Source organism: Marmota monax, unplaced genomic scaffold (genome assembly GCF_021218885.2).
Source record: "Marmota monax isolate L192 unplaced genomic scaffold, Marmota_monax_Labrador192_F-V1.1 WCK01_AAM20220418_F8-fsc00097, whole genome shotgun sequence".
NCBI lineage: Eukaryota > Metazoa > Chordata > Mammalia > Rodentia > Sciuridae > Marmota > Marmota monax.
The window spans coordinates 3513247-3536306 of record NW_026694162.1 but is presented as its reverse complement, the minus strand read 5'-3'; the positions used below and the strand labels follow the sequence as shown (position 1 = coordinate 3536306).

Genomic DNA, 23060 nt, shown 5'->3' with positions numbered 1-23060 from the left:
TGTGGAAACACACAAACAGAACCCCAACTCCAGACAATCACTGGGTCAGGACCTTTCCATTGTCCTGTTAGAATATCCTTCCAAAGTACCTTAGGCTTATGTACGTTTTTTGGACACATGCCTTTCCGAGGCACTAAGCCCTGATGAATCCAAATTTTAAAAGTTTAGAGTAAAAAGCATTATTTTAAGTTTATCTTTGGGGGATATATACCCCTTTCCAATTCCCTCTTTTTGCTTTAATAAGTACATTTTAATAGTTTGATGAGCTTTTTAAACTATGCCTTATCCCTGTGGATTGTATGGGATTCCTGTTAAGTAAAACATTAACTGGTTTTTTTTTAGGGATGATGTTACAAAATATCCTATATGCATCCTTTGGAAATTTAAAGATCCTTTTAAATTTAAGTATTCCAAAAGCATTTTGCCTTAGTTTTTAGAATTTAGTCCTTTTAATTTTTTGATGTGGTTTTAAACCAATTTCCTTCTAGTTTTTTTTTTTAATTGGCTCTTGTCTATAAATTTTAACACCCTCATCTGAGACTTCTAATTTCTGCACCACCAGAAATTAAAGTTGATGGGCTTTTTGAAAAAAATTACTAATAATCTCCTTGTTCTTCTATTTTATCCAATATTTGACTTTAAACTTCTTCTACCTTTTTTTTATCTTGAATGTCTGTATCTAATAGTTGTCTTAGCTTTTTGCATTTTCTATCTGAAATACCTTTACTTGACATTTTTAACCATTTTCTATCTTATTTCTATCTTCTAGTTTTTTTTTCCCCCTAAGGTTTGTACATTCACCCATAGTTGTTTTTTTTTTCTCCTAGTTTTCTTTTGTTTCCTTTTTTGTGGGTTTAAAATTTGTCTTCCTACATCTTTTCTATCTTCCTACATCTTTTCTATCTTTTTTTTCACCTTCCTGTACTTCTGTCTTCAAAGTTTTTCACTTTAAATTTTTAATATTCTTTCTCCAAATTGCTTTTATCCTATTATCTTCCCATTTTCATGTTTTTTTTAAGTAATGCTTTTAAGATTAACTAGGCTTCGAATGAAGCAATCTTTCCTCCGTCATGAAGGCATCTTAACCACCTTCAATTTAACCTTTTAAAGCCTTTTGCAACTTACTTAGACATTTTACAACTTTTTACTTTATCACACTTAGATTATCTCATCTAAAAACATTTCTTTTTTCTTCAGCTTTCATACTAAAACATATTTCCACATCTTGAATCTTTTTATATCTCTTTTTTAGCTGTTAACCCTTTTTATGAATTCACATTCTGAAACAACCCTTATAAAATTTTTGAATTTAGACAAATTACTCCACTTTAAAAAGATGAAATACTTTCATGTTTTTTATGGTACTATAATACTGTAATTGAAACCCAACTGAAACTTCTTATACTCTTTGTATATAAATTACACCTGATAGAATCTTAACTTTTTTTTAATTTTTTATTGTTGGTTGTTCAAAACATTACAAATTTCTTGATATATCATATTTCACACTTTGATTCAAGTGGGTTATGAACTCCCATTTTTACCCCATATACAGATTGCAGAATTACATCAGTTACACATCCATTGATTTACATATTGCCATACTAGTGTCTGTTGTATTCTGCTGCCTTTCCTATCCTCTACTATCCCCCCTCCCCTCCCCTCCCCTCCCCTCTTCTCTCTCTACCCACTCTACTGTCATTCATTTCTCCCCCTTGTATTATTTTTCCCTTTCCCCTCACTTCCTCTTGTATGTAATTTTGTATAACCCTGAGGGTCTCCTTCCATTTCCATGCAATTTCCCTTCTCTCTCCCTTTCCCTCCCACCTCTCATCCCTGTTTAATGTTAATCTTCTTCTCCTGCTCTTCGTCCCTACTCTGTTCTTAGTTACTCTCCTTATATCAAAGAAGACATTTGGCATTTGTTTTTAGGGATTGGCTAGCTTCACTTAGCATAATCTGCTCTAATGCCATCCATTTCCCTGCAAATTCTATGATTTTGTCATTTTTTAATGCAGAGTAATACTCCATTGTGTATAAATGCCACATTTTTTTAATCCATTCGTCTATTGAAGGGCATCTAGGTTGGTTCCACAGTCTAGCTATTGTGAATTGTGCTGCTATGAACATCGATGTAGCAGTGTCCTTGTAGCATGCTCTTTTTAGGTCTTTAGGGAATAGACCAAGAAGGGGAATAGCTGGGTCAAATGGTGGCTCCATTCCCAGCTTTCCAAGAAATCTCCATACTGCTTTCCAAATTGGCTGCACCAATTTGCAGTCCCACCAGCAATGTACAAGTATACCCTTTTCCCCACATCCTCGCCAGCACTTGTTGTTGTTTGACTTCATAATGGCTGCCAATCTTACTGGAGTGAGATGGTATCTTAGGGTGGTTTTGATTTGCATTTCTCTGACAGCTAGAGATGGTGAGCATTTTTTCATGTACTTGTTGATTGACTGTATGTCCTCCTCTGAGAAGTGTCTGTTCAGGTTCTTGGCCCATTTGTTGATTGGGTTGTTTGTTTTCTTATTGTCTAATTTTTTGAGTTCTTTGTATACTCTGGATATTAGGGCTCTATCTGAAGTGTGAGGAGTAAAGATTTGTTCCCAGGGTGTAGGCTCCCTATTTACCTCTCTTATTGTTTCTTTTGCTGAGAAAAAACTTTTTAGTTTAAGTCCAATTTGTTGATTCTAGTTATTAATCTTTGTGCTATGGGTGTCCTATTGAGGAATTTGGAGCCCGACCCCACCGAATGTAGATCGTAGCCAACTTTTTCTTCTATCAGACGGCGTGTCTCTGATTTGATATCAAGCTCCTTGATCCATTTTGAATTAACTTTTGTGTATGGCGAGAGAAAGGGATTCAGTTTCATTTTGTTGCATATGGATTTCCAGTTTTCCCAGCACCATTTGTTGAAGATGCTATCCTTCCTCCATTGCATGCTTTTAGCCCCTTTATCAAATATAAGATAGTTGTAGTTTTGTGGATTGGTTTCTGTGTCCTCTATTCTGTACCATTGGCCCACCCGCCTGTTTTGGTACCAGTACCATGCTGTTTTTGTTACTATTGCTCTGTAGTATAGTTTGAAGTCTGGTATCGCTATACCGCCTGATTCACACTTCCTGCTTAGCATTGTTTTTGCTATTCTGGTCTTTTATTTTTCCATATGAATTTCATGATTGCTTTCTCTGTTTCTACAAGAAATGCCGTTGGGATTTTGATTGGCATTGCATTAAACCTATAGAGAACTTTTGGTAATATCGCCATTTTGATGATGTTAGTTCTGCCTATCCATGAACAGGGTATATTTTTCCATCTTCTAAGATCTTCTTCTATTTCTCTCTTTAGGGTTCTGTAGTTTTCATTGTATAAGTCTTTCACCTCTTTTGTTAGGTTGATCCCAAGTATTTTATTTTTTTTGAAGATATTGTGAATGGAGTAGTTGTCCTCATTTCCATTTCAGAGGATTTGTCGCTGATATACAGGAATGCCTTTGATTTATGCGTGTTGATTTTATATCCTGCCACTTTGCTGAATTCATTTATTAGCTCTAATAGTTACTTTGTAGACCCTTTTGGGTCTGCTAGGTATAGAATCATGTCACCTGCAAATAGTGATAATTTAAGTTCTTCTTTTCCTATTTTTATGCCTTTAAATTCTTTCGTCTAATTGCTCTGGCCAGTGCTTCGAGAACTATGTTGAACAGAAGTGGAGAGAGAGGGCATCCCTGTCTTGTTCCAGATTTTAGAGGGAATGCCTTCAATTTTTCTCCATTCAGAATGATGCTAGCCTGAGGCTTAGCATAGATTGCTTTTACAATATTCAGGTATGTTCCTGTTATCCCTAGTTTTTCTAGAGTTTTGAACATAAAGGGATGCTGTACTTTGCCGAATGCTTTTTCCGCATCTATCGAGATGATTCATATGGTTCTTATTTTTAAGTCTATTAATGTGGTGAATAACATTTATTGATTTCCGTATATTGAACCAGCCTTGCATCCCAGGGATGAATCCTACTTGATCATGGTGCACAATTTTTTTGATATGTTTTTGTATCCGATTCGCCAGAATTTTGTTGAGGATTTTTGCATCTAGGTTCATTAGAGATATTGGTCTGTAGTTTTCTTTCTTTGAAGTGTCTTTGTCTGGTTTAGGTATCAGGGTGATGTTGGCCTCACAGAATGAATTTGGAAGTTCTCCCTCTTTTTCTATTTCCTGAAGTAGCTTGAAAAGTATTGGTATTAGTTCTTCTTTAAAGGTTTTGTAAAACGCTGTATACCCATCCGGTCCTGGGCTTTTCTTAGTTGGTAGACTTTTGATGGTTTCTTCTATTTCCTCAATTGGTATTGGTCTGTTTAGGTTGTCTATATCCTCCTGACTCAATCTGGGCAGATCATATGACTTAAGAAATTTATCTATGCCTTCACTATCTTCTAATTTATTGGAGTATAAGGATTCAAAATAATTTCTAATTATCTTCTCTATTTCTGAAGTGTCTGTTGTGATATTGCCTTTTTCATCCCGTATGCTAGTAATTTGAGTTCTCTCTCTTCTTCTCTTCACTAGCATGGCTAAGGGTCTGTCGATTTTGTTTATTTTTTCAAAGAACCAACTTTTAGTTTTGTCAATTTTTTCAATTGTTTCTTTTGTTTTGATTTCATTAATTTCAGCTCTGATTTTAATTATTTCTTGCCTTCTACTTCTTTTGCTGTTGTTTTGCTCTTCTTTTTCTAGGATTTTGAGATGAAGTATGAGATCATTTATTTGTTGGTTTTTTCTTTTTTTAAGGAATGAACTCCAAGCAATGAATTTTCCTCTTAGAACTGCTTTCAATGTGTCCCATAGATTCCGATATGTTGTGTCTGTGTTTTCATTTATCTCTAAGAATTTTTTAATTTCCTCCTTGATGTCTTCTATAACCCATTGATCATTCAGTAACCTATTGTTCATTCTCCAAGTGATGTATGCTTTTTCCTTCCTTCTTTTATCGTTGATTTTCAGTTTCATTCCATTATGATCAGATAAGATGCATGGTATTATCTCTACTCCTTTATATTGTCTAAGAGTTGCCCTGTGACATAATATATGATCTATTTTTGAGAAGGATCCATGTGCTGCTGAGAAAAAACTGTAACTGCTTGATGTTGGGTGGTATATTCTATATATGTCAATTAAGTCTAGGTTATTAATTGTGTTATTGAGTTCTATAGTTTCCTTATTCAACTTTTGTTTGGAAGATCTGTCCAATGGCGAGAGAGGTGTGTTGAAGTCTCCCATGATTATTGTATGGTGGTCTATTAGACTCTTGAACTTGAGAAGAGTTTGTTTGATGAACATAGCTGCACCATTGTTTGGGGCATATATATTTATGATTGTTATGTCTTGTTGGTGTATGATTCCCTTAAGCAGTATGTAGTGTCCCTCTTTATCCCTTTTGATTAACTTTGGCTTGAAATCTATTTTATTTGACATGAGTATGGACACTCCTGCTTGTTTCCAAAGTCCATATGAGTGATATGATTTTTCCCAACCTTTCACCTTCAGCCTATGTATGCCTTTTCCTATCAAATGCGTCTCCTGTAGGCAGCATATTTTTGGGTCTTGTTTTGTGATCCATTCTACTAGCCTGTGTCTCTTAATTGGTGAGTTTAAGCCATTAACATTTAGGGTTATTATTGAGATATGGGTTGTTCTTCCAGCCATATTTGTTTATTTCTGTTACTAAACATGGTTTGTTTTCCTCTTTGATTATTTCCCCCCCCCTTTACTGTCCTACCTCCCACTGTTGGTTTTCATTGTTATTTTCCATTTCCTCTTCCTGTAATGTTTTGCCGAGGATGTTTTGAAGAGATGGTTTTCTAGCTGCAAATTCTTTTAACTTTTGTTTATCGTGGAAGGTTTTAATTTCATCTTCCATCCTGAAGCTTAATTTCGCTGGATACACAATTCTTGGTTGGAACCCATTTTCTTTCAGTGTTTGAAATATGTTATTCCAGGATCTTCTAGCTTTCAGAGTCTGTGTTGAAAGATCAGCTGTTATCCTGATTGGCTTACCCCTAAATGTAATCTGCTTCCTTTCTCTTGTAGCTTTTAAAATTCTCTCCTTATTCTGTATGTTGGGCATCTTCATTATAATGTGTCTAGCTGTGGATCTCTTATGATTTTGCACATTCGGCGTCCTGTAGGCTTCTAGGATTTGGGATTCTGTCTCATTCTTCAAGTCTGGGAAGTTTTCTCGTATTATTTCATTGAATAGATTGCTCATTCCTTTGGTTTGGAGTTCTGTACCTTCCTGTATCCCAATGACTCTTAAGTTTGGTCTCTTAATGTTATCCCATATTTCTTGGATGTTCTGCTCATGGTTTCTTAACAGTCTTGCTGAGCTGTCTATGTTCTTTTCAAGTTGAAATACTTTGTCTTCATTGTCTGATGTTCTATCTTCTAAGTGTTCTACTCTGCTGGTAGTATTCTCCATTGAGTTTTTAAGTTGGTTTATTGCTTCCTGCATTTCTAGGATTTCTGTTTGTTTTTTATAACCTCTATCTCCCTGTATAGTTGATCCTTTGCTTCCTGGATTTGTTTGTGTAATTCATTGTCGAAGTGATCTTTCATTGTCTGATTTTGCTGTCTAATGTCTTCCTTGATACTCCAGATCATCTGAAGCATGTATATCCTGAATTCTTTATCTGACATTCCATCTGCTGCAGCTGTTACCTCTTCTAAAGTTGAGTTGACCTGCATTGCTTGTGGTCCTTTCTTTCCTTGTCTTTTCATACCGCTTGCGTTTCTTTCTGCTTGGTGAAACTGTTGTGTTTTTGAAATTTTTTCCCCCTATATATTTATATTGCTCTTGTAGAGTTGAAAAGTCTCCCTTGCAGGGTCGGGCGGCGGTCTGTCTACTTTGCAGGCGCGGGCGGCAGCTCTGCTCTCTCCTTACTCCAATTCGGGTGTCGTGATTACCACGCCGGCAGGTGACTGGGCCTGTTCCGGGCGCGGGCGGCGGCTCTGTTCTGCCCCTACTCCAATTGGGGTGTCGTGACTACCACGCCGGCAGGTCGCTGGGCCTGTTCCTGGCACGGGCGGCGACTCTGCTCTGCCCCTACTCCAATTGGGGTGACGTGTGTACCACGCCGGCAGGCTCCTGGGCCTGATCCGCCGGTCTGTCGCAGGTCTGCCTACCTTGCAGGCGCGGGCGGCAGCTCTGCCCTGCCCCTCCTACCACACCTGCAGACTGCTGGGCCTGATCTGCAGGTTGGTCGCAGGTCTGCTCACCCTGCGGGCACGGGTGGTGGTTCCGCTCCGCCCCCACTCCAATTGGGGTCACGTGACCACCACACCGGCGGGGCCTGATCTGGGCGCGGGCGAAGGCTCTGCTCTGCCCCTACTCCAGTTGGGGTGACGTGTGTACCACGCTGGCAGGCCGCTGGGCCTGACCGGCCAGTCTGTCGCAGGTCTGCTTACCTTGCAGGCGCGGGCGGCGGCTCTGCCCTGCCCCTCCTACCACGCCCGTGTACCACTGGGTCGCGGGTTTGCCCACCTTGCGGGCGCGGGTGGCGGCTCCGCTCCACCCCCTCTCCAATTGGGGTCACGCGATCAGCACGCTGGCGAGCCACTGGGCCTGCTCCGGGCGCGGGCGGCGGCCCGGCTCGATGACAAATGGAGAGAGACTCGGGTGTCTGTGCCTCACCCTCCCTACCAGGAGATCAACTGTTTCTGTCGCCGCTGGTATTGATGAAGTTCTCTCCTCCGCCGCTTTCTGATGACATCAGATCTCTGCCATGTTGGTATCCTATGCGAATGGCAGCATTTCATTCCCTTTGCCGGGTAACCAAAGCAACGGGTGAGTCCTGACCGGCCCTCAGCAGGTCCCAGACTGAGAAGCAGATTCCGCGGGCTCCTTAGCCCTGGGCCAGAGCAGTTCCAGGAGCCGGAACTCGGCTGCTCCGTGCTCGGTGTATGCTCTGATAAGAGCAGGCTCCAAGAAGCAGTTTCCGCGGGCTCCTTAGCCCTGGGCCAGGGCAGTTCCGGGAGTGGGAACTCGGCCGCTCTGTGCTCGGTGTATGCTCTGATAAGAGCAGGCTCCAAGAAGCAGTTTCCGTGGGCTCCTTAGCCCTGGGCCAGGGCAGTTCCGGGAGTGGGAACTCGGCCGCTCTGTGCTCGGTGTATGCTCTGATAAGAGCAGGCTCCAAGAAGCACTCAGGCACTGAGCCTGAGTAATCTGTCTGCAAGCTGCAGGCGAATGGCAGCCTGAAATTACCTGTTCTATGGCTGAATGAGCTTCCTTCAGTCGAAAACAGGGTTGGTGATGTCAGCTCTCCAAGATGGTGGCCGCTGGCCTCCTCTGTGGTCTGACTGGTGTGCAGAACCGAAATGGACCGCTTCCTTCCCCCGTCTCGAACCCAGAATTCAGCACTGATTACAGTGCTTGCACGGCTGGCAGAAACTGCAGCGCTGTATCCCTGAGCCACTATCTCCTCCTCGTTTTCCAGCGTGCGCTGCAGACTCTAGCCGCGGGGCGATTTGCTGAATAAGCAGTGTTACCCTCCATGCCACAAATCTCTCGCATTTGAGTCCCCGTATCCGATCCTCGTGCGATGGAAATCCTTCCTCCAGGTTCCGGAGAACCCCACTATTGCTGGAAATTCCTAACAAGATAGCCTTTAGCCGTCCTGACTCGTCATATTCCCACACAGTGACGCGGCACACGGGGGCAATGCACTCCCCTCGCCGCCATCTTCTCGAATCTTAACTCTTAGTAACCTTGTTTCAGCAAAGACACAGACACAAAGCAATATTAAACTTTTGTTTTTTTTTCATTTACCAATTTATGAAAACACACATAATGTTTAAATATATTACCTTATGTAACTTAATAAGTAAGAGTACTTGATTTTATATTTAGTGGTTGATATTTTAACACTTTAGCTTTGTAAATTAATCAGATGTCTGTAAAAACCAAAATCTTAGACAAATGTAGTAAACAGAACTAGCCATCTCTTTCTTGTTGAAGAAAAATCCTTCTACAGGATACCATGATGGTCCCATTGATATACTTAATAACTCGTCTTTAAAAAGCCAGGGACGAATAGCATGAGAAGAAGATTAACATTAAACAGAGATGAGAGGTGGGAGGGAAAGGGAGAGAAAAGGGAAATTGCATGGAAATGGAAGGAGATCCTCAGGGTTATACAAAAGAACATACAAGAGGAAATGAGGGGAAAGGGGAAAATAATACAAGGGGGAGAAATGAAGGACAGTAGAGGGGGTAGAGAGAGAAGAGGGGAGGGGAGGGGAGGGGAGGGGGGATAGTAGAGGATAGGAAAGGTAGCAGAACACAACAGACACTAGTATGGCAATATGTAAATCAATGGATGTATATTTGATGTGATTCTGCAATCTGTATATGGGCTAAAAATGGGAGTTCATAACCCACTTGAAGCAAAGTGTGAAATATGATATATCAAGAACTATGTAATGTTTTGAACAACCAACAATAAAATAAAATAAAATAAAATAAAAAGCCATGGGCTATATTTTTGTATTGTATCAACATATGCCCTAACTGTTCTTGGTCTTACTGGGGTGCCTCCTTCCTCTAACAATTTCTCTTCCTCGGGGGCGAACAACTTCAAACCTTGAGTCAACCATTTTCCCCAGTTTGCCTGAGAAAGTTCTAGGAACAGGCAACTTGAAATAAAAACAAAATAAATCAAAACAAGAACACATTGTTTTTTGAAATGGTCACCCATTCTTTCGCTCTCCTTCAGGGGCGAGCAATTTCACTTACCTCCAAGCTTCAGGTGTTCCCGTACGGGCCACCAAATGCCGTAGTCTGGCTGGGCACAAAATAACCGAGCCACCACACAAGCCTTGTAGATTCAAACAGCAACTCTTTATTCCTGAACTCTCACCGACACTCTACTCACACTTCCCGAAAAACCCTGCCTCCACCAATTCTCTCAGAACCCAGCGAGAACTCAAAGGGAACTCCAAAGGAGCGGGCGCCTGAGGCAGCAGGATACAGCCTATTCCCGGCAGGATCCGCCCTAATCCTGGAGCCGCCCTATTCCCAGCAGGATCCACCCTAAACCTGGAGCCGCCCTAATCCCTGAGCAGGGTCACCTTTCAACCCAAAATGCCATGTGTCATTCCTACTTGGCTATGGCTCTCAGCAATAAATAAAGACACTGTGTCATCTACAACCAAAAAAATATTTAAAAAGGAAAAAATACAGAAGGCTAAAGGAAAAGTTGCACAGCTTTCTGAGTTTTCAAGTCAGTTCCTTTTATTTGCATATGTTCTGACACTTCAGATCATAAATATCCTTTTTTAAACCAGGAATGGAACTATCATATGACCCAGTTATACCACTCCTCAGTATTTATTCTAAAGAATTAGTCACTCATAGTACAGTGTATCATACTTCAGTGATACATGCATATCCATGTTTTTTTAAAACTTTATGTGGTGCTGAGGATTGAACCCAGGGCCTTGCACGTGCGAGGCGAGCACTCTATCACTGAGCCATAACCCCAGCCCCTGCATATCCATGTTTATAGCGGCACAATTCACGGTAGCCAAACTGTGGAAGCAGCCTAGGTGTCCATCAATGGATGAATGGATACACAATGTGGCATATATTCACAAAGGAATTTTATTCAGCCCAAAAGAAAAATGCAATTATGCCATTTGCAGGAAAATGGATAGAACTTGAGACCATATTAAGAGAAATAAGCCAAACCCAGAAGGTCAAGGGTCATGTTTTCTCTCATATGCAGAAGCTAGAGAGAAAAAAAGTAAAGAAGGGCAGTGGTCAAGGACCTCATGAAAATCAAAGAAAGATCAGTAGAGAAAAGGGACTAAGAGGTGGGAAGTGGGGAGGAAGAAACTAATGGAGACAAATACTGGCCAAACTATATCGTTATACTGTGCACATGTATGAATATGTAACAAAAATCCCATCATTATGTACAACTATAAGGCATCAATTCAAAACTGTGGAAAAGAAAAAGACCCTAATTCCCACTAAGATCTAAGTAGCAGTAGCAGTACTTCACCCCTGTCCTTTTGGCTTTAAAGGCAGTAGTGGCTACAGGCTATGGCTAGTCTTTCCAGTGCCTGCTCATTGCCCATATCGTTAAGCAATACTTTCTACAACTTTTCATTTGAACCATCTGGGGAGAATTCTATTACCTGCTAGAACGCTAAAGAATTCACCATCCCAAAGGCTTTTGTTCTTGTCCACTCTACTGGTAATGCTCTTTGCTTCAGTTTGTCCTGGCTCACTTCTTAGCAATTTGGTGTTAAACTTTTATCATTCTCCTTTGAAGGGCTTCCCTCATCACCAAATCTAATGTTAGCTCCCATGTCAAGCATTCTCTAGCACCTTCCTTATTTTGGTCTTCTCTCCATGCTAGAAGTTAAATTCCATGAAGGAAGGAACCTAGATAAACTGCCTTGTTCTCTTTATACCCAGCATATAGCTCAATGTCTACAGAAAGCAGGAATTAAGGGTTTCACAAAAATGAATGAAATAGTTCCAAACCTAAGTTTTAAAAAAACTAAATTCTGTTGAGTTTATTTTTTAAAGCAAAATAATCCCAAGAAAAACTCCAATTTGTCAGACTGTTTCCATAAATATTAGATAAACTCTTCTTTAAATTGGAGAACATAATTCATTTAAAGTATTCTTGCCTATGACAGTAATTCTCACAATTTTCTACAGCAGTAAGTTTGATAACATTCCCACATGGAACATACTCCCAGAACCCAACCGATTATAGTACCTGACTAAAGATTTAAAAGGTCCAGATTATGTTTAATCCCAAAAAGGAGATAGAGATTGTAGAGACTCCTACTATTTTTTTTAAAGGAACTGTGATATGAGAATTAAGTTATTATACAGTATCATAGGGGTAAGCCTTGAATTTACTTTTTAAAAATATTAAAACAATCAAGCATTTGTAACAACTTATGATCTACCACTGAACCCAACTACCAGAGCCCCATAATTCAAGAGCACAAATGTGAAGTAAACGGTCACTCATCCAGGCAAAACCTAATCTACCATGAATCAGAAAAGAAATATTAGAGAAATTGATCAACTAAACAATTGATATACATTAATTTCATGTTAATCTTTTCTCATGATCACCTCCCACAAGAGGATTAAAGCTAATAAACCACCATCCAAAATAATTTCATACAAAACTTTAGCTCTGTTACTACATGCAGCTATCCATGTTTTAATATTTTGTTTCAATTTTCCATATAATTCCTGAAGTACAAATCTGAATAATTACACTTGACTTTTTAAATTTTTATTAAAAATGAAATTCTGTTGAACAATTTATATATAACTATACAATGTTTGAAACAGCTTTCTTATTCCTGTTAAAGCTTTATATTTAAAAATGCCTACGTGATATGTGCTTACACAAGGCTTAAGAGTGTCAAACTTAACTGCACGTACAACTTCAGCAGCTTCATTGCACAGTGATCCACATAACACTGCATATTTTCTTAGTTGAGCCTATGAGATAAAGTGCTATTCATAATGGGAAAGTAACAAAGACTATTAAATTCTCCACTATATTTTCTATGTAGTTTGGTGGGATGAGAGGAACTTATGCAGTGCTACTAGCCTGAATAAGAGATTTCCACTAAAAAATAAAAATAAAAAATAGATCCCATGGAGTTTTGGTTACTTCATTAAAATATGTCAATAGCATTCCATAAGTGATCTGTGCTAAAGATTTAACAGTCTTAGTTTCTAAACATTTTAACTTAAAAAAAATAGGCAGTTTAAATAAAAAATCACCTATTTAAAAGAACATCTTTCAAAAATTAACATCTAATTGGGAGAAAATGTAATTCTTCAATTTAAAAGAATGCAAATTTTAAAAGGGCATACACAGTCATTATGATTTTAGTTAGTATTCCTTAACAATTAAATTTGGGTTTAGTTCCTTGTTACCAATGAACCATAGAAAACGCCATACAAATGAACAATTAGTACTCCACATTTTGCAATATAATTCAATGCTACTAAAAACATATCATAAACTTTTCAAACTCGTTAACAAACCAGAAAAACCTGATATGTATAGTTGTGTCAAAAAATGAAAATCACAAGACACAATAGGAGGGGCAAAAGAATCATGACGGCAATATCAGTCCATCTTAACTAACATTTCTGAAAAGTAATTATTTAATGTAAACACAAATATTTTCAGACAGTGAGGAAAAACTCAAGATAATTTTTTTCTGAAAAAAAATTATATGAGTGAAAAATTTCATGGCTTTCTATCAGACACCATGTTTACTACACATGCCAGTTAATGGGCATTTATAGCTAAAGGAACTCTTTTAGATGTCCTGATCAATACACTGTGTGGTCTTAAGGAAAAAAATAACAGCAGTGCTCATTTTCCAGGCTACATACAATTAATACACTTTGAAATATATAATTTTCCACTTAAATATGTTACCATTTTTATGGCCTTTTTATCTATATATAACTTTGTTATTAAAATCAAATGTAAGACATACTGTTTACTACTCATTTCTACCCACAACCATTTAAAACTATCTTAAGACATAACCATGATATAAAAATGAAACAGCAAACACAAAAAACATAATAGTGTTGTACACCTCCCCCACCACCCCAAAAAGGAATGTAAGTATTAGCAATACCAGCTGATATAAATAAATTAGATTCCCTATACATAAAGAGAAATATGATTCAGTTGCAAAGTTAACCATTCAGTATTAGCCAGGAAAGAATGCCTTCACTCTGTCGTTTGTGAAAGGCAGAACAGTAAGTAACATGGAAGACACGAGACTGTTTAGGTTTTCCGTCTTTTAAGAAGATTCAGGCACTACAAACAAATGTGTGACCAAGTCTTGGGTGGTGTCTAATTAGTTACAAAGGCTAACATCAAGGCATTGCTTTTTAACATTTTCCATCCCAGTCACACTGGATGTTTCAACTACATGTCCTCATGGTAGTCCAGGTACTTTGCTGTGATGGGTTCTTCAAGCTGAATTCCTCCACTGCCCATTAATGCGAATGCTGGATACATCGTATGAGAACAGTCCACCTGGCGCTCGTAAAGGCACTTCATATGATCCATATCATAGAAGCTCACTCTGCCTTTATCATAGTCCAGGAAAATCCCTATACTTGTTGGCATAGGAAGAACTCTATTTTCAGGTTCATTAGAAGTAGGTGACTTGGGTATAAAAAATTTCTTCATGCCTACAGTAACTAATGTAAAAGGTTGTGAAGAATCAAAACAGGCATCTTCACTTCCGCTGTCATGCCCACTGTCTTGCTCATATCTAAAACATAATACACAAACACAGTATCTGTACCTTTATCCATTAAGTCTTCAAGTATCTTCAAAACATTTTCACAAAATATATAAAAGCATAATCAACCCCCAAATCCATGTCATAAAACATCATACATTTTACCTATATGTACACACAAGTGAGAACTAAAAATTATTTAACAAATAAGGGGGAGGGGAGTGAAGCAAATGGTCAAAGATTAAATATCCATGGCACAGTCATATATAAGAAAACACAAAGGCAAGATGTACGCCCTAATCCAAGGAATTACCAGGCCATGGAATAAATGGGCACTTCAAACTAACATAGGGGAAAAAAAAAGCATGTGTCATTCTCCTTGAGAACTCTATTTCATAATTAAATTTTCTACATCAAAAAATCTTCCCCCAATTATAAAACAATAAAAATAGAAAAAAATGTTGGTATATGATCCCTTCTTCTATCTATCTATCTATTTTTCTATCTATCTATCTATTTATTTATTTATGTACCAGGGATTGAGCCCAGGGGAGCTTAACCTCCTGCCTCAGCCTCCTGAGATCCTTCCATTTTTTTTACCTATATAGCTAGCATCTCATATATTTGAGATCACACTGCAACAACAATTTTATCCCATCCAAAAGAAACTAAACTGTTCAATCTCCATTATTCAATCACTTAAGAAATCAGAATTCTTAGCTATAAAACATGTCTATAACATGACCCAATTTTGTTAAGGACATATGGGAAAGCTTAAAGAAACTGGGTCCCATAATCAAAGAACAACTTGTATCAACTATGAAGTATGGCAATTAGAGGCATTTCTCTATATATGTGGGTAATATTTATCATAAAATGTATTAAGGTATGTATGAGACTTTCAAAATTTAAAACTGTGAGGTGATATCATAATCAAAGCATCTAAAACAAGATTATATACTTGGAGCATCAAAAATTTACTGCTGCTCTCATTATTCAATGAGAGATAACCTAACTCTTTTCCTAAGCCAGCCACCCAACCACAACCAAAGTACCTGAATCTAAGAAATATATACTCCAAGTAGAAGAGATAAACCCAAGTCTATTTTCAGGCTTATCTTGCCTTAAAGGATAATTACTTTCAAAAACATTATCACATTCTACATCAATAAAAGATCTACCTTGGACTAACTGCATCCCGGGGAGAATGGAGCCATTCTTGTAGTTTATCACTGGAAGCGACTCCCACTTTCACCAAGTATGAATATGGCTCCACACGGAAGGCCCAAAAGTGTTTTCCTTTTGTAATTCCAATGTCTCCAATGATATAGTCTAAGCTTGTGTAATAACCCACTTGGATTCGTTCCGCGGCCAGCAGAATATTAAATCCAGCTCTACTCTCTACCCGGTCTCTCTTCAAGTTCAGCAGGAGGTGTTCGTTATTATAGCCACATTTTTCATCAAACAGGAAACTGAAAACTAAAGAAAGCTTAAAGTTAATGTAAAACTAGCCTGCAAACTATTTATTAGCATTTCTATGATTTAAGGTTGAATTCAATAAGTTTTGAAAACAGAGATGACTGAAAAGAAATGGGAAAAGTGTCATGCCACCCAGACAACTATGTCACCCCAAAACCCCAACTTACCAACAATTTCCAATACATTCTCTATATCTGAAAATCTTCAGAAATCTCAAAAGCAGGAGAAAGTATTTTCATGTATGTGAAAATTATGAATGCACCTCTTTGGAAAAGAGGCATCAAGTCTATCATAGATATTTGCACTTACTGGATCTGTTCTTTTATTCCTTAAGAGGCACTGCATTTTCATAAACATCTACTCATGAGGCCTGGAAGATGGCAGAGTAGTGCAAAGCAAGCAGGTGTGCAGAGAGGTGGTTGAAAGAGGGATTTCACTAAAATTCAATATTGGACAAAGTGGCTTACAGACTCAGAAGTATGGGTACAATAAATGAAGAACAAAGAGCACGCCTGACTGCCACATGGGCATTGCCAGTGTGGATTAGCCCCAATTGAGTTGGGGAAATAGGGACATGACACAGTTTAGGTACGGAAAGGTCTGAGATTAAAAATGCTGCCTACTCTTAGCTGATCCAGAAACTGCACTGCACACTAGTGCTTGAAAAGCATACTCCGTATCTCAACTGGCCACTCAAGAAGCAGGAGTCATCTTGGGGTGATGTTGCCACAATGATGACTACAGGGCAGGAGGATCAGGAGAAACAACAACAACAACAACAAACAGCCACAAGATCCCAGTGGGTGTCTATTGACTGACCTAGACTGGGCCTGATGGGACATAATGGGCGGGGGATTAAAGTCATAAGGGCAAAGGGGAAGGAGACAGACCCGCTTCTCCTTGCCATACCGCCTCCATGTGAAGCAGCTCACATGACCAACTAAAGCAAACTGGGAATATGAGCATGTGGGGTGAATACGCTCAGGGACTAATTCCAGAAAGGCTTGAACCTGGGCAGCAGTGAGTGGAGGATCAGCCCCCCTGCCCCACAAATGGATTTCTTGGGAGGGTCCTGAAAACCAGACCTATATAAGAAACTGGTTACTGTCTAGTCCTAGGGGCAGAGGTCATTCTAGTCTTTGCAAGGAAGGCACCACCCAATAAAGCAATTGAGACCTGTTCAGATGTCAGTATCACAAACTGGAGCTCCCCCTCACAGAATGATGCAGAACACTATACTGGCAGTGCACAAAAACTGGTTCAAATGAACAAAACTCCCACTGAAAGTACTTCCCAACCCCTCCCATCTTATTCTGGTGAGAAGGAAAGTTGAATCATATCAAACAGTTTCAATCTTAGGACACTCCAACTGGCAACTCGAGAGCAACCCAAAAACAAGAAGGGGTTAATAACCTCTACCCCTTGCTTTATCAGTACAACCCAAGAATTGGAAAGAAAGACTGTTGGGCATAGACAGTGACCATCCAATATGGTCAACTATTTTGACCACTTCAGTAGCAGGTTCCTTTGTTCTTTCTTAATTTTTCTTTAAATTTTGATTTTTTAAAATTTATTTTTATTCTTTCTGTGTGTGCATGTGCGCATATAAATTCCTGTTGTACTGATAGGTTCAGAGACATATATACATACTCTTACTAGTTTATTTTTCTCTCATTTTTAGTATTTCTTAATGTAATTATTTTTTCCCAGCATTGTCTTTTGAAGGTTCAGGGTTTTTGGTTTTGGATTATTTTCATTTGCTTATTTCTCTTGTTTCTCTTTCTCTCTTCTCCTGCTAATGGCCAAATTCTATTGTGCTCTCTCCCAGTACTTGTATTTGTTTTCTTTCCTTTATATCAAAAATCACCTGCTACATCTCTTCTGCATCTCTCTAACTCACTTTTTGAAACTATAAACTGTTTTATAACTTTCTGTCACATTCTTTCTCCCTAATTAGCTTTATTTTTACCATATTTCAGGACTAACTGCTTTATAACTCATGCCCTTATACCAGAAATGCTGATACAATTATATTACTGCTGTGAATTATATAATTGACTCTGCTTTAAAGCCAGATCTAGTTCATGGTTATTGTTTTTATTGTTCACAATTCCTGAACCCATTATTCCTGTTTATTGGTGGTCATTAAATGAATAATTTCAACATTAAAAGAAAACAACTGCCCGTTCAAAGTTATTAAACCCATAGTAGGCCCTGAGTATTTCACTTTCATACTCTGTACTGTTTGCAATAGTTGTTACTATTATTTATTTCATCCAATTCTGCAAGGTGCTGGGAACCTACAGGGACAGTAAGGGTTCACAGGTTAGACTCTCTGATGCTGAACTAAACATTCTCTGACATTACTCCAATTTAAAGAAGTAAGATGATAAAAGCCCCAAACCACCAACAGGGACTCAGAGGAACAGTCAGAGAGGAACCTCAGGTCCCAAACCTTGGGATCTACTCATAAATCAAAAACAGAAGTCCCAGATCAAATGAGATAATTACACACAAAAGGACAAACATACAAGAGAACAGGTAGGGGAATCCACCTCAACTGATGTGCAAGTCCAAGACCTCGGAAAACATGAGAAAATAGGCAAAAATTCCCCCGAAATCCACAATTTCCCAACAAAGGATACCACTGATAGTGAGGTGAACTAAAGTTCACAGAAAGATCATGAAAAACAAATTATTAAAGTGTTCAATGAACTAGACGATCTAGGGAAGGAATTAAGAGAGCAATTACAGGTTATAAAAAAACATTTTAATAAAGGAATAGAAACAATGAAAAGAAACGCAGCAGAATTCCTAGAAAGACAAGTCAAATTAAAAACTCAACTGAAGGCACCACTAACAGATTAGACTGTGTAGAAAATAGAACCTCAGCCATTGAAGACAGAACTGCAAGCCTTTAAGACAGGTTATATGATCTCGAGTACCCAGGAATGCAATAAAGGGAAAAATATAGAACATGACCAGAAATATATAAGAACTCTGAAAGAACACCAAAAAAACTAAACCTGAGAATCACTGGGACAGAAGGAAACATGAAGATACAAACCAAAGGCATTATGCAATTTCAAACATTCAAAAGATAGTTATAGAAAACTTTTCCCATATAAGAAATGACATAGTCATCCACATACAGGAGGCTCAAAGACCCCAAACAGACCAAGTCAAATGAAAAACCAATAAGGCTCTCACTTCTGATTTTTTGATTCAGACACCAAAATCAAGAAGGGGATGGAATGAGACATTTCAAGCCCTAAAAGAAACAACTGCCAGTCAAAGTTACCATAGCCAGAAAAACTCAGTTTCAAATTCTAGGGGGAAATAAAAACTTTTCACGATAAGAATAAGAATTCACAAGCACTTACTTTTATATCATAGAGGCCATTTATGACGAATTCAAAGCCAACATCATACTAAGTGGAGAAAAGCTAAAACAATTCCTCTAAATTCAGGAACAAGACAAAGCTTTCCACTCTCACCACTCCTATTCAATATAGTCCTTGAAACAGCCAGAGCCATCTGGCAAGAAAAGGAAATCAAAGGGATACAAACTGGAAAAAAAGTCAATCTATCTCTGCTGCCAACAATATGATCCTATATCTAGAAAAACAACAACAACAACAACAACAACAAAAACCCACCAAAAGACTTCTAGAGCTCATAAATGAATTTAGCAAAGTAGCAGGATACAAAATCAACATACTTAAACCAACAGTAATTGGGCCAAGAAGAAATCAGAAAAAACGACCCTATTCACAATAACCTAAAAAAAAAAAAAAAAAAAAATAGACCACTGAAGAAAGAAATAGAAGAAGACCTTAGAAGATGGAAAGACATCCATGTTCTTAAAAGGCAGAATCAACATTGTCAAAATGGCCATACTACCAAAAGCAATATACAGATTCAATGCAATCCCCATCAAAATACCAATGACATTCTTCAAAGAATTAGAAAAGAAAAACAATTCTTAAATTCATTTGGAAGAATAAGAAATCTAGAATAGCCAAAGCAAAACTAAGCAAGAAAAGTGAAGGAGGAGATATCACAATACCTGATCTGAAATTGTTCTACAGAGCTGTAGTAACAAAAACAGTATGGTATTGTCATCAAAATAGACACAAAGACCAGTGGAACAGAATAAAGACACAAAGACAAATCACAAACCTACAGCTATCTGATATTTGACAAAGATGCCAAAAATATATCTTGGAGAAAAGACAGCCTTTTAACAAATGATGCTGGGAAAACTGTATATCTATGTATAGAAAAATGAAACTAGACCCATCTCTCTCACCCTGTACAAAACTCAAATTGGAATGGATCAAATTACACAAAAAACTTTACAACTGCTGCAAGAAAACGTAGATCAACACTCCATCATATAGGTGTTGGCACCAACTTCCTTAACAAGATCCCTAAAGCACAAGAAATAAAACCAATAATTCGATTAAGTAGGATGTCAAACGAAAAATCTTCTGCACAGCAAAGGAAATGATTAAGAGCATGAGGAGAGCTCCTTCGCCAGCTGCTCCTTCAACTGGAGAGTAATATCCAGACTATTAAAGAACTCAAAAAATTTTAACACCAAAAAAAATGAAAAAATTAAAAATAACCCAATCAACAAATGGGCAAAACAACTAAACAGAAACTTCTCAAAAGAATAAGTACAAATAGCCAACAACTATATGGAAAAATGTTCAACAATTTCTAGCAATCAGGGAAATGCAAATCAAAACTACACTAAGATTTCATCTCAGTCCAGTCAGAATGACAATGATCAAGAATACAAAAATAATAAATGCTGGCAAGGCACACTTGTACATTGTCTGTGGGACTGCAGACTAAGTACCACCCTCTGGAAAGCAGTATGGAGATTCCTCAAAAAACTGGAGATGGAATCACCACATGACCCAGCTATCCCACTCCTTGGTATTTTCCCCAAAGATCGAAAATTGGCTAACTACAATACAGCCAACCCAATGTTTATAGCAGCACAATTCACAATAGCCAAGTTATGGAATCAACCCAGTCAATAGATGAATGGATTAAGAAATTGGTACATATAATACAATGGAGTCTACTTGGGTATAAAAAAAAGAATGAAATTATGACATGTGTTGATAAATGGATGGATAAGTGAAATTAGCCAACGTCAGAAACTCAAAGGTTTAATGTTTCTCTCATATGTGAAAGTTGCAGTAAAATAAAGGGAAGGGGGAAGAGAAGGATAGGATAACATAAAGAACCGATCAAATGTAAATTAATAGATGAACAAAAGGAATCTACTAGAAAGAGGAACAAGAATGGGAGAGGGGAGGGAGGATGGGAAGGAAAAGCGGGAGAGAGAAGGGGGAGGATTGTGAACTGAAACTGATATCCATGCATGTATGAGTTTGTCAGGATGATCGCAACTACTATGTAATAGCTATAAAGCTCTAATTTTTAAAAATCTACTCATTTTCTTAAATACCTATTCCAAATTTTAAAATTTGGAAATTTTTTGCTATTTTAATAAGGCCTTTTCCTTACTGAATCACTATGGCAAACATAAGAAATGTAGTTTCTATTAAAAAAAAAAGAAGAAAGAAAAAACTTTGGGTTCAGAGAGACCTAGGTTTGCAACCCTGCTCAAACATTTAGCTACATTTGACCTAAAATTTAATTTTCTGACCTACGGAATGGTGAAAATATAACTCTCATAATCTCTTATCAACTTAAATCTATTAAGCATAATACTGGATGATAACCAATGTAGAAACAACACAAATGTCCATCAAACAATGAATGGGGAAAAATGTGGTGGACATATACTACAGAATATTATCAAGCCTTAAAAAGGAAGGAAATTCTGATACCTGCAATAACATGAATGAAACCCGAAATAACCCAGATGTGAACGGACAAATATTGCGCAGTTCCACTTATATGATGTACTGAAAACAGGCAAATTCATAGATGGACAGTAAGAGATTACCAACTCCAGGAGGAGGGGCAACAGGGTGTTATCATTCAGTGAGTACAGACTTTCAGTTTGGGATGATATGAGGTGTGATAGTTGCACAATGTTGTGAATGTACTCAGTGTGAACTGTACATTTAGAAAGATGACTGAAATGGTAAATTTTCTGTTATACCACAATTTTTAAAAATTACTGCCAGCAAGCTGAAATCATTCCCTAAATATAGGCAAACCAGTCTTTCTGGTAATGCCTAGTGTCCTAGCATAATTATTCCTGCTTCCTATCTACAAAGCCCCCAGGTTTGCACAATACATTTAAAGGGTCACCTTATTCATGTGGCTTTTCTTGGAGGAAAAGACAATGACCCTTACCAATTCCTTTCCTCCTCCCCCACCCAACTACATCACTGAATACAGCAACTATGTCCAAGATTCTTTTTCTTCTAGTTTTAGTTAAAACACTAGAAAAGAAAGAGGAAATAGCATAACCCTAAAATATTTACTTAATACTTGCAAATTCAGACTAAAACTATCAGATTTTATTAAAATTAATGAAAAAAATTAAGCCAATCCTATGTATATGTATTCTAATTTTTTTTTAAAGTCACAAGGTGCATGTATATTGCACTGCTATCCTCTCTATTTTGGTCAAAAAAAGGAAAGACTGAGTGCAAAAAATATAAGTATATAAGCCACCAAATATGGGCAAGGGGCAATGAATTCTAAAAACCAAGTGAAGAATCTCTAAGGCAGAGACTTACAGGGCAAAATGTTTTCCTGCTAGCCAAACTCAGTGCAACTTCAGTAGTAAAATCTCTCGTCCATGGACACACTTTATGAACATCAACTAGCCTGTAAATCATTTTAATTCATGAAAATCTTTATAAGTAGTATCAGTGGATTTTAACTTGGAGCTATCCATGTGGTTCTAATATATGCCTCCCATCCTTATGTGCTGAGAATCACACTGAGTTAGAAAACCTAGGCAACTCTGAATCAGATTAAACTGAAATTCAGTTTCAGGATACTATACCAATAAATTTGAAAAATATGTACCTAAATCCTACATGGTAAAGCTTTTCATAAACTGACTCAAAAATAGAATTAGACTATTTTAAGATTTTAAAGTAGCACTGATGCTATTTTAGCCTCAATTTAGCCCTGCTAACTCAAATGTCTTCCTTTCATGTTTTTCTCTGACTGACATCAGTCAAAATCTAATCCTGTTCTCAGCCTAACCAGGTGAAAAGGTGAAATTCAACTACTCAGTTCATTTCTAAATCCCAGCT

At 37.9% G+C, this 23060-nt stretch overlaps 1 protein-coding gene across 2 annotated transcripts in view; it reads right to left on the bottom strand.

Moving 5' to 3' along the window:
* Positions 1 to 12304: 12304 nt before the first annotated feature.
* The window catches only part of LOC124107686 (E3 ubiquitin-protein ligase TRIM36), a 36290-nt gene continuing 25534 nt past the window's right edge, over positions 12305 to 23060 (bottom strand). For both annotated transcript variants that reach the window (XM_058585983.1, XM_046465868.2), the window contains 2 exons: positions 15498 to 15795; positions 12305 to 14346 (listed from right to left, as the gene is read on the bottom strand). In XM_058585983.1, the coding sequence (XP_058441966.1) occupies positions 13995 to 14346; positions 15498 to 15795 (650 nt within the window). In that variant the 3' untranslated portion in view covers positions 12305 to 13994. The remainder of the gene's footprint in view (positions 14347 to 15497; positions 15796 to 23060) is intronic.